Here is a 13,242-nt window from a genome sequence, read left to right as displayed (position 1 = left end):
CCGTAACTGAAACCAACACACAATTAATATCACGGTATTAGTCTCTTTTTTGTTCCACCAAGCTAATTTTTGCACCTTGCACAAATGCACTTCTCAACACGAAATATTTCACTAAATTTGTTTTGTTATTTTCACTCAAAATTAATTCAGCCATGCTCACTTTTAATCACTTCACTTATATCTTATTTAACATTGAATACAATGCAGTTGCATGGGTTGTTCTTTTATTTTGTTAACTCAGCAGATGCCACGGTCATGTTCAAGCATTTACGCTTACGACATGTGGTCTCCTGCTTTTTCCTTTTGTATGAAACTTTTATTTTAACTAGAAACAAATTTTGTCAAACTTACATGTTATTCATTATATTTATTTGTATGTTTCTTTGTATTGATATGAAAAAGTGGAAATAAAACAAAACAAACAAACATATCAGTGGTTCTGGTTCCTTTGTGACAGATGAACCTGGCCAAAGAAAACAAAGGACATGAAGTAATATATACAGGCTCTACACATGTCAAAGACAAGCTTTTATTATTGATATGCATACCAAAATTGCAGAGAGTTGTAGGCCTACTTGTAGACTCCGCCATAATACTAATAGTAATAGCTCATGTAAAAGTTATAACTTAGAGCCAATCACTGCGCATGCATATCCATGCATGCAGTGTATAGCCTACGTACTATAGCTGCGCTGCATCAACGAACTCAAACTTGGATTTCGATGAGCGTGCGTAATACTACTAGTATCTTTCAGCTCAGTCATGAATATTCATGATGCGTATACCTCTGAACCAATCAGGAGGCAGGATTTTACTCTCATAGGTAAACCTGTTTGGGAAAAAAAAATTCGCGGCCGGGCGGTGGATCCTGCCCCGGCTCTTTCAGGATTAAAAAGAAGGAAAAAAGCCTCCCGGGTGGTCTGGACTCTGAGAAGCCCTGCACATTGGCCCGAATTCACGAAAGAGGTTTGTCGACAAACCTGTGCGTTATATGACGCGTTTTGATGCGTTTCAGACCAAGATTTGTCTGAACCTTGGTCTGAAACTTATCGAAACGCGTCATATGACGCACATAAACCTAGGTTTGTCAACAGGCCCCCTTTGTGAATTCGGGCCTGTTTGTCCTATAGACATCGGGTTTGAATTACGTCAATGTTATGTTCACACATTTCAATAAGTGACCTTGGGAAAAACCATGTTTTTGAGGCGTGGTATGTTGAATAAAGGAATGTTGAAAGCTTATTTCAGTTTTATTAACCCAGACAATTTAGAAGTTACTTATCAAATAGTTTGGAATAATCATAATATTTGTGTCGTTTCCAAAACCCTGTTTTGATAAATGCATGCATATTAACCATGTCATTATCCAGGGCCATTTTCAATGAGTAAACTAGAAAAACAAAACATATGGTTTAGATTCATGGGAATACAGTTAGCCATTATAAATCGTTACTAACCAACCACTAAGCCGCGCCCAGGCGTAAGGTCAACCTGACAATACCCTGAACGACCTGAAAAAAAATATCAGTCCACTGCTGTGTCAGGAAGGCAGCCAGTCACAATCGGTTCCAAACTTCTTCTTTTTCCGTTAAAGGTTATCAGTCTTGTCAATGAAACCAAAGTTAACATACAAAATGTCCCAATAACATGGCGAAGTATATAAACCTTGAGTAAAAGTTCGGAAGTAATTACAGGGTATACCCCCGACTCATAGATAACCAATAACCATTATCATTTTAAATATGTAAACTCAAACCAATTAAAACAGATAGTTTATAATCATGGAAAAAACAGCTAGTTATTATTATATTAATCGGTTGTTCGGTATCAACTTGTTAAGGGCACCTCCTTTATTTATTTTAAAAGGAAGGAGGATAGGTAGAAGTTTCTGACTCCTCCTCTAAAACCTCAATGGTCAAAATCAGAGCTGACATCTTGTCGTCGTCTCTTGATGAGGATCGCTATGATGAAGAGATGAACGACCATGATGGCGTGAATGAAGCCGACGATGATGAACACCATCGTGAATGACTGGGTGACATCAAACAGATAACCTAGGAAATGATCATAACATAATCATAAGTATTTGTCAAGGAATTGTAATATTAAAATTGCAAAGCGTGCTAAAATACAGTTTCGACCATAGCCTTTTAAAACTCCTATTAGTATCCTACCAGGTAGATCTTTGTGACAGAGTTCGAACTATTTGAGGCTACATGAATTGCCTGACCGAGCAAGAGCAATTTCCATAGACGCATCTTTCTCTCTCAACTATATATGACTCGTATACAGAAGCGCCGTCGATAGCTAACTCTCTTCACCTAAAACTCACGAAAGTCTTTGCCTGTTTGTAGCGACTCATTCATTCGCCTTACTTTTATTATACATTCATATTGTACATAATAATTTTCTATCACGGTACTTATTTATATTTATTATTCGTAGCACGTGTGTTTAAACTTCCAATCGAGCATCGTGGTTCCGTGCACTCGTTCAGCCCGCGTATTTTCAACAACACGATTTTTTTATTCACTCCCGCTTATTACATCCTCGGTCGAGTCAACAACTCCTGCTTACAACTCAGTCGAGCCAAGCAAGACGTCTGATGATTTTCTCTCCGGGCAGATTCTCTTTCGTGCCTATAACCTCTTTTACGGCACGCAAACCCTTTCTCTGCCGTCTTCAACGGGTTGGCAGTCCTGCAGTGGAACGTTTAAATCAGGACCCGACATGGCTCTTGATATTCGCCGGGAGCTGCCAGTTTGTTCGTTCCGGTAGCTCTTTTCACACACGAGCTCGATTCACTGTAGCTCGTCTGAACCTTCATCAACGAGTTCGACTCACTGCAACTCTGATGATTTCACTTCAAAGGCCGGCTCATTAATCCATCGAGCAACCCTCTGCCCTTCATCACCACCGGCTTTGATGTCCACATTTCAACATTGGCCTCCGACATCGAGCGACTAGCTGCCTTCTCGCCTGTGAGCTTCATAATCATCATCATCATCACGAGCGTCAGCGTTGAGATTCTTCACGGCTCTTCAGCCACGACAACGAAGCAACATCTCCGCCATCAAGCCTCCGCACCATCATCGCGTGAGCACCTTCCTTCGTGTTACCCGTCATAATCTTCATTGGACTTTCGACGCCATTTCTATCAGTCGTAAGCTTTCATTCATGTCATTCCATTTATCCATGTCCATCTCATTACATGACCATTTAAACTCCGTGCATTATCTTTGATTCTCATTTATGTGATTCGTATTCTGAATCATTTATTCGCTAGCATGACAACACCTTGCAAGTGTTTAGTGTACAGGTCAGTACCTCAATAAAATAACGAAAAGGAAATTCTTGTTATCATGTATTTTATTGCCAGTGTGACCTTGCTTCCTCGTAGCTAAATTAAAAGAGAGTTATGTTGTGTGACCAGTGAACACGCTTTACAATTTCCATTCACAATACCACACATAATTTTAAATGTTTACTGATAGTGACGGAATAGTACTACTAAACATGATTACCAAGAGCTTTGAGAAAATCAAGCTAAGGCAATTTAAACTAGACTCGTGCGTCATCTTTTGAAATGTATGATTAGGCCTGACTAGATAATCTACCTACGTCTCTTAACTTAATAGAGGCCGCAGAGCGACAAGGAAATTGAACTTGAGACACTGGTTTCTCTATAACTTTCTGTCTTCAAATTTTCTATTTAGCTGCTCAAACAGCAATCCAGTCCAAAGCATTGATGCTGTCAGTCCATAATCCGAAAATGATTTATAATGGCAATATATACAATGAGGAATTGAACTTAAGTTGATTTCTCAAAGGTTCATCATGTTTAATAAAAAGAAGCTGGCTATGAATTACTCACCTGAAATTGTTCCTGCACATGTCGCCCCCAGTCCTCCCGCGAATAAACCGAGAGCCACGGCCATGTTAAAATTCCGATTGTCAAAGACTGCATCTTTGAATAAACTGGACATAATAGCATCCTCGATGAAGAAGGAGAAACCCTGGACAAAAGCCAAGGTAGCACGCACCGCGTAAGCAGAACTGATGAAGTCCAGCAGAAATGATGCCGTGCCGATGAGACCTATGGCGATGTAGACGACATAAACATTGATGCCTTTGCCGACGAGGATGATGAAGATGGTCCGACCGATGATGCCACCTATGCCGCCAATTGTGGAGAGGAAGATAGCTTTGGAAGGAGGGATTCCCAGGTGTTCAGCGTGGGGGACCAGAAACAGCATCCACGAATACATGGAGAAAAGGCACAAGAAATTAATCGGGATGGTGAAAAGATAGAGTGGTTCGTTTAATATTCCACAGAACCGTTTGCCGGTTTGAAAGGCGGAGCTTGTCCAAGATGAGCGCGCATTCGGGGATGTTTCCTGTGTACTGGTGTTACGTCTCTCGTTTTGAATCAAACGCCTTTTCTCTAAGACGCACTCTTCACTATCATCTTCCTCCTTATCCTCCTCTCTTTCCACTTCCTCCTCCTCCTCGCGATAACAGATGCCTTCTGTTTGCATTGAAGGCTCTCCTTTAGAGAGACACTTCTGTTTCTCTTTTACTTCATTATCACTTCTGCCTTCATTTGTAGCTGCGTTTCTTGGTGCTTTGCATATCGTTGCACCGCACGCGAAAAGGTTAAAAGCAATACCGCCAAGGATAATAAAAGCCCCTACATAGCCATATGCTTCGAATGACCGTTCCATTATAATAGGGAGCAGCATGGATCCAGTGGTGTAGCCGTACAACGTGATTGTGTTCATCAAAACGAATTTTTCTCTGAAGAAATCATTCAGTGCAATCACTGTTGGCATGTAGGTCATTGACAAGCCAACACCTGTGGGAAAAAAATGAAAATGAAATATTCTGCGTTCGTCCCTGCTAGTGCTACTACTACTACTACTACTACTACTATACTACTTTTAATATTACTACTGAAGAATGCAGAATTGACAACAGACTTAACTCCGTTTCGTTGACAATCAGCTATGCATGAAGTCTTTCATCTACGGCTGATTGTCTACGAAACGGAGTTAAGTCTTTTGTCAACTCTGTTTGCTACTACGGCAGGCAGCCAGTAAAAACGATTTCGTTTGATAAAATTATGGAAATGCAAGCACTACTTTAAACAAACGGAACTTTGGCATTCCTTGCTCATTTTTCATGATTGAGGTGTCATATGAAAGGGTAGAAACTCAACTTTCTAGAAATGTGATTTTCTCTATGAAATTCAGATACCGCCCGCCAAATGTTTGGTTTCCTCTCTTCAAATTGGTTTTAATCACTCATGCGTGAAATATGCACTATATGAGTTGCATCAAATGAAAGAAGAGTTTCTAAGCTTTCCAAATATGTGTCATTTATCAATTATAATTGTGATTAAGTTATGATAAAACATCGATGATTCTCGGTTTCGTTTTTTCTTGGACGCACTGTATAATACTTAAACGCTAATAATGATAATAACTATTATCATGATAATACCAAAATAGGAATACCAAGCTGCTTTTTCTTAAAAGTTGATGGCGATTATTGCGTTTTCCGTCAAACCATTTCAATATGTAATGTTCTTGTAGCTGAGTAATCACGTCGTGAGATGGCGCTGTTAACTGTACCTACACGGAGCTACTGATTAGGAGAGTTTGGCCAACTCGGTTGTAGTTGGGCTCAATATAGATAATACGGCTTTTGTTGGGCAAATTCTCTGGCCCGAATTCACAAAGGAGGATTGTCGACGAACCTAGATGTATGTGCGTCATATGACGCGTTTCGACGCATTTCAAACCAAGGTTATACAAACTTTGTTGTACAAACCTTGGTTTGGAACGCGTCAAAACGCGTCATATGACACATATAAACCTAGATTTGTCGACAAACCTCCTTTGTAAATTCGGGCCTTTGCGAATGAAAGTGCCAGGCTGGACGTTTATTAATAAATATGATTTATGACGTCATGATACGCCATCCATATCGTTCAACTTACGCTGTGCAATACTATACAAATATTGACTGCTCATGAGGATGATGGTGTGAACACCACCGAGGGAGTGGTAATTCCCACCATCATCCGATTACAGAGCAGTCCATATTTGTTTTATATACCTCATCCTTTTTATTGATTCATGATTAGTTCTAGCTGTATGTTTAGATCTGGCTTTAAAAATCAGGAAACGAGATCAAGAGGAATTCACTCACTAGAATAAGAAAAATCCAACATCAAGTCAAAATTAAAGGCAAGAGTATTGAATTCCTACGCGCTGCGCGTAACCGTGCGCGCGATCGCGGTAGCCTATAGCAACTCATAAAAATTGTGTGCGCAACTAAGTCGCGGGAGGGGTTCGGGGTCCTATCCCAGGGTTTGATAGTAGCTATCAAACCCTGTGACGTAATAAAAAACTTGATATATCGAAATGCTCTTTGACATGTGATATAGTTTTGACCAATCAGTGAATGACAATCTATGTATGAGGTATATAATAAACAAATAGTGAATGGTCATGAGTGCAATGGTACAAGATTTTGCCCGAGGTGAAAGATAAGAGACGCTATATTCAACGAGGCGCAGCCGAGTTGAATGGAGCGTCTCATCTTTCACCGAATGCAAAATATTGTTCCATTGCACGAATAAAGACCATTCACTATTTGTTTTATACAACACCTCGGACGTTAACGGGCTTAACACAGTTTTCCTAGGCCTAAATCTCAGCGATTTTTGTTTGTTTTCAATTCATGAAATTGATGATAGTGAGCGCGCACTATCAAGCAGGCAGCAAACCTTTATGTTTATTGTTACGCGGAGTGCAATTTCGTTTGATCCTTTCGCATCATTGCACTCTGACGTCACTTAGCTTACCATATACTTTGTACATTGTTAGTGACGTCAGAGTGCAATGGTGCGAAAGGATCAAACGAAATTGCACTCCGCGTCAATGATGCCATTCAATGGTACTTTTAGCGCATGTCATGTGATCAAGAATTGACCAATGAGGTTGCAAGAATCTTAGTAGGCGTTGTATAAAATGGCCTATGGACCGCGGGAATTATAATGATTTAGCAGCCCCATATGTTATGTATTTACTCATCACTTTCGTCAGCATATATGTGCGCCAATTCGTATATCTATCATTCCGTGTTCCTGCTCCAGTAATGCACCAGGTTATTTTTTTTTTTAATGAATGGAACTACGAATGACTTTATAATATAATTGTATTGACATAATGATATGATTCTCTTGATGTTCTGTCAAATTAATTCAGAAGAAGAAAACTTTTTTTTTCCATTCAAGCTATCCACTTCAACCAACCTCTTAAAGGTGAATTTGGAAGAAAGTGGTGAAAATATGCATGTTTGCTATTGTTGCAATGCTTATGACATAAGGAATACAAATAGATTGATTGACAGAAATTGTGCATGTGTTGTTAAATTATTATTAGACTTGGAAAGATCAAAAGTGTAAGCAGAGGAACCCGGAAGCGTTGATATTCTCCTTCGTGACGTAGTATATGTGACGTATTTCCGTGGACTGTTCCTAAACCCGGAAGTACAACGTATTATTTCAATGTAAAAACGTACACAAACATTGGTAATTTTGTTAGTAGATTTTGCAATTTTTGTGATATTTAATGAAGTGTTTTATCGAATTTACAATCAAGAAATAAACATTCTTTCAATTATATAAGCATTGGTTACTTCCCGATGTTTGGTTTCCTTGAAATATTGACGTTTGGTACTGTAAAATTGATCGTCTTGCAGATCCTGACACACCGGCTTCGCCTATGTTTTGTTTCGATAATTAGCGTAACTTGAATTTCGCGGCACGGGGAGAACTCGCGATAGCTCAGCTCAGCCGTTCGTAGTGCAGTGTTCAGTGAACACTGAACACAGTGAACACTGCACTACGAACGGCTGAGCTGAGCTGAGCTGCAATTGCAGCGTGACATTTTTTGGAGATAAAGTTGTTTTTCTCGGGTTATAAATTAGCTGAAACGTCTGTCATTCGAACAAATTAAGTATTATTACTCGGCTTGTAATTACTACTGGTCTAGATGAAAATAATGTCTCAGTGCTGATCGAAAAAAAAAACTCAGCAAAGAGACGGCGCGGTAGTGCGGTACTTTCTCTTCGCCATGCATGTTGAATCTACGATATACAACAGGGAAGAATCGTCGGGGTAGGACGAAGAATCTCCCCCTTTTCCCCATCGAAGACTAATACCGGTACTTCAAGTTATAATTTCAACTGGCCAGCCAGATGCTCAGAGAAGTCGAGCAACCTAGAGTCAAAATTGTAATTACTCCCTTCGCATATTTTGAGATAATGTCGCCTCACCCGCTGCATGTTTGAATGTTTCTCTATGCACCCGCCGAAGCTCGCGGCGTCGGAGCTTCCTGGAGTAGGCCTAGCTGGCAGCTTGAACTCCCGCATCACGATTCGATCAGCGTTACATTTTCGTCGTCTTTAATTCGCCCAATTCACCATCATCTTCACTTATATACCATCATCACTGCTACTAACTTCTTCTTCATCATACTCAAAGATCATTTCGAGTTCATCTGAGCTGTTTTCTGTCATTTTTACTGATGATTAATATCCCGATACAACGTCTATACTTTCACTCTGATATGTACACTGCAGTGCTATCTGATTGCGAATAGAATGCGCGCGGTGACCGTGTTGTGAATAGTCCACGGAATGACGTCACATGCTCAAATCTCCTAATGGTATCGTAGACGAAATTCTCTCAGAAAAACTTGATTCTCGTAACTTCATTCCATTATATCTCCTTCCCCTTATGTTTATTGACAATGAACTTAAAAACAAAAATGAAGAACTGAAAATAACCTTTCTAACGATACCTAATTCAATATGAATGGAATTCAGCTTTAAAGCCCAATGCATTAATCATATCACTAACTCCACCCATCCTAGGACCAACACCATTATAGGGGAAGGCCACCCTTTGTTGGTTTTTGATAAAAGAAGCAGCTCAGTGAAAGTTTGAGCAAAATTCAATTAAAAAGATGAATGTTATGAGTTTAGTTGGCAACGTTATGACGTATCTGCGAGCTCCTCTCTCATTTTTTATCTACATAACATTTCTTGTGCTTTCATTTTCATCGTTATTGATAACGGAATATATTTTCGTCCATACATGGGTCGTCTAGAATCATATTTGTAATCATTACGAAATGGCGCGTATGTAATTACGAAAATGATGAGGAAATACATATGGGACTGCTACATAATTATAACTCCCGCTGTCCAATGCGTTTCATGCAGCGCAAGTTAAGCAATGCGCATGACGTTCATGACATCATAGTCATGTTTATTCAGCCTGGTACTTTCATAAGCTTTCGTATGTATGGTTCTCTATATACCATGCAGGGCACAACATGAGCTACATAATGAAATATTCCATTACATAGCTAAACTAAAAGATATTTTGCTTACCTGATAAAGCGAGACAGACTCCTACAGTAACTGAGTTTTTGAAGAAAGCACTGGCAATAATACATGATCCACACAACACTCCGCCTAGCATAGCGACAACACGATGGTTGATCTTCTTCAGAACAAGTGTTACAAAAGGACCTTATATGTTGACAAATAAGGAGAAACGATACTAAATTAAAGTTACAAATATGAACAAAACGTGATATAATTACGTCCAAAAGTAAACACTGTTTTTAGAAACGTTTAGGAATTTCCCATCATCCAAATGTCAGAGTTATACTTACATGACAACATGATTATACCATATTGCTACCCGAATATGAGGTGACATTTAAACAGATAATAAGGAATTACATTCAAGGTGGGGGAGGAGGAGGAGGACACATTTGACTTACTTAAGAGGTACATAGATGTTGCAGGCAAGCTACATATCAATCCGACAGTAGCATAATCTGACTCCAGACGCTCGACCATTGTAGGAATAAAAACACCGAAAGACTTCGCGATGCCAGTTACTATAAAAAGTACCACGGATTTGGCAACAACAATCCAGTAGCCCCAATACCACATACTGAATCTTGCTATAACTTGTGTACCCTCAATGCAGATGTATGATTAATCCAATCCAATCGAATCCAACAAGTATTTTATTTAGCCCTGAAGATATCGCTTCACATGATAGGGTCACCAAAGCAAGATTTCACTTAAACAGGACCAATTTGGGCAAAACAATCCAGTGTTGTCTAGCAAAATAGATAGGGCTTCAAACATTCCATGAACTAGACGGATGAAGCTGACTTCCAAAGAGGTATAGGGCCCGTTCCACAATTTTGCACCAAATAAGAGATCATTCTCCTGCGTACAAACGTCCGCCAAAGTTGCTTTTCGAGTCGATGATTATTTCAAAATTAGGTTCACGTTGATTTATTCAGTGTGTAGGCTACAAAGAATAGACGGTTCTTCTACTGTATTTCCACAGTACAGTGTCTCGTGGCAAAGTACATGTGCTTTCTTAATATTCCCATCAGCTTCTCTTCAAACAGGTTTTGATGAAATATCTACAAGTTCATCTAAATGAACACTAGAAAATAGTCGTATACATATCAAAAACTTGGCAGGAATCTCAACAAGAAACCGACATTCCGGCTACAGTCTGTTTCAAAGTTAAAATCAGTATCCCTGTATTGCGACAATTGACGATTAACTTGCAATATGAACAACATGCAAATACGCGTTAATAGAAAGAGGATGCCTGAATGCCTATGGGACCAATGATGTGCAGTATCATTCCCAATGAAAGACCACGGAGTACGCCATTGTCATGTATGCACCTTTCAATAGATTACCTTGGGGAAAACAGATTTGTGTGACATTGTTTGTTTAAATCTTTTTGTCCATTACTCGATAATTTGTACGTTAAATGAACTTTAAATGACATTTGCAATACAACATATGAAATTAAACGTGTTCGTAATTATAATCTTAATTGTTTACACGTAATAAAATCATCAAATGATATATATAATATACAGGCCTAAGTATATTATAATTTAAGTCTAATCTAAATGAAAAGAGAAATCCAATTAAAAAGCAGAGCTTGTTTTTCCGTGGATTACAAGGAGAAAAAAAAAAACCCGTAGTATACAGCGCACAGACTCATATTCTGATATGCGCTATATAAGGTATATTATTATTATCTATGCAAATACATGTGCATAGCAAGAGGATGTATGAATGCATATGGGAAAAAGGATATAGAGTATGGGCTTCATGATTCCCTATGTAAGGAGGCATACATTTATTAAAAATGTAATTGTTTATTTATGACTGCATTGAAGAAAAAACGAAAGATTCATCGGAATTTCGAATGACGACTATGCAGAAGAGGAACAGAGTCTGGGCAATGTAATCAGTGGTGGATCAATGTGGGGCCGAATTTGCCGCGACCCTGCTACCCGACATAGGCCCTAAAGCAAAAAGTCTCGTGGCAAAGCAGTTCCTTATATTTATATATTTCATCAGCTTCCCATCAAATAGAACCTACATGAAATATCTACGTGTTCCTCTAAATCAATACTAAACAAAATAAAGTATAAATATTCAAGAACAAAATTATTATCAAACTTGTACTAAAATCAGTGCCAAAGATAAAAGCGATTGGCCTTTATCGCGGAAATGGACGGTGAACTTAACGTGTAGACGTAGGCTGTGCCTAGTTTGAGAGTTACGTCAACGAAATGGAAATCGAAACGCAATGCTTGAATGAATGCATATTATATAGGTCAAAGTCTGTGAATCTCTGGCCAGTATCGGCTTTGTTATTCCCAATGAAAGGCCCCTTATATTCAACAGGAATTATTAAAGACTGGTTTGGGAAATCTATTATTTATCAAATTCATCGGAGTTTAACTGTAACTCGACAATTGCTACCTTGACCTTTGTTTGTTGCATGCACCTCGCTAGGCCTTTATCTTCTACACAGATCAATTTCTTTTAAAATCCGTTTAACGCGGAATCCGTCATTGATTTTAGGTATATTTCAAGAGTTGGATTATGATTGCATATCATGGCAATGTTCATTGAATAAATAAGTGATGGGCAATAATATTATTTATATGGAATGTAAATGTATATAGGACTGTTTGAAGGTTTGGGTATACATTTCCTTGCAGTGTAAAATGATGTAGTGTACGTTATACACCGATTCGGGCGACTTCTGGTGGAAGTGCGCCGTCATAAGGTGACGCCATAACTGGCGTCACCTTATGAAGATGAAACAATTAAACATTTTATTTTCTATTGTACAAAATACGACAAAGATAGACGTCTCTTAAAAGAAAGGATTAAATTGAACAACCCCAATCTGAAACAATTATTGATGTCTAACCCAATTTTTACTCGTGAATTATTGGGTTACATATACGATACTAATCGTTTTAGATAGCTTTTAAAGCTATCAGGGATCCCCTTAACTTATGTCGATCCTGTAATAATATATAAAATGAAGTATTTGCGGTTTTTCCATGAACAATTGCAACTAACTCCCATCTCGCCTTTTCTGTGCATTTTATGCAATTTTAATATTGCAGCCTTTTTTTTTTTTTTTTTTTTTTTTTTTTTTTTTTTTTTTTTTTTTTTTTAATAAAACCATATCACTATTAATTTCATTTCACCAAGGAAAGTCGCTCGTGGGCTTGATTTCCGAAGCCCACGCCAAAGCTATACACGAAATTGACTGGCGCAAATAATCTTTGAGATTGAAGAGCGCCATCTAAACGAAGAACCAACCAACCGCGTCTGACTGCAGCTAGCTAGCTTACATTGCAACGGGTATGCTATACCTATACCGAACCTCGCCCAGGCCGGCCAGGGTCGCTGCTCCGCTAGCTAGTAACCGCTCTCGAGCTCTCTGTACTGTCAGCTGGATCGGAGAAGCCCCCCAGTTATAGCGCCGCCACCGGCGGGCAGGTACATAAAACCCCCAAACCGAATCGGTGTATAGATGAGGTAATCAATATAGATATGTTGGGAACGTAATTATAAAGACATATCACACTTTTGCTTACATAATAGGAGGATAATCATCGAAGGCGTGTTACATACCACTCAACCATAGTAGTAATAAGAACACAGACACATTTACCGATCACAGTACCATTAACAAGTAGAACAAACCTTCTTATGGCACGAACTTGCTTCTACAACAATCACATACACAGGAATACACAATGGAGCTTGCTATGACAATTTTACCTTCAAAGTAGAAGTGTG

General features: G+C 38.9%; 1 protein-coding gene across 1 annotated transcript; it reads right to left on the bottom strand.

Annotated features, from left to right (window-relative positions):
• Window positions 1-1,795: 1,795 nt before the first annotated feature.
• LOC115927396 (uncharacterized transporter YybO-like) lies at window positions 1,796-9,511 on the bottom strand. Its single transcript, XM_030993191.1, has 3 exons — window positions 9,469-9,511; window positions 3,875-4,855; window positions 1,796-2,054 (listed from the first exon to the last, which is right to left on the bottom strand). Exons 2-3 carry the CDS (start codon window positions 4,839-4,841, stop codon window positions 1,909-1,911), a joined length of 1,113 nt encoding a protein of 370 aa, XP_030849051.1. The 5' UTR covers window positions 4,842-4,855; window positions 9,469-9,511; the 3' UTR covers window positions 1,796-1,908.
• Window positions 9,512-13,242: the final 3,731 nt, after the last annotated feature.

The sequence above is a fragment of the Strongylocentrotus purpuratus genome, unplaced genomic scaffold (assembly GCF_000002235.5).
Source record: "Strongylocentrotus purpuratus isolate Spur 01 unplaced genomic scaffold, Spur_5.0 spur5_scaffold_20, whole genome shotgun sequence".
Lineage (NCBI taxonomy): Eukaryota > Metazoa > Echinodermata > Echinoidea > Camarodonta > Strongylocentrotidae > Strongylocentrotus > Strongylocentrotus purpuratus.
The sequence above is the reverse complement of the archived record's forward strand: the minus strand, read 5'-3'. Positions and strand labels throughout refer to the sequence as shown.

What these genes read in the sequence shown, in the direction of transcription:
- LOC115927396 (XM_030993191.1), bottom strand. Translation starts at nt 4,841, where the DNA reads ATGACCTACATGCCAACAGTGATTGCACTGAATGATTTCTTCAGAGAA. An exon ending in ATGTGCAGGAACAATTTCAG is followed by an intron (nt 2,055 to 3,874) that starts GTGAGTAATTCA and finishes ATCATTTCCTAG; the next exon opens with GTTATCTGTTTGATGTCACC.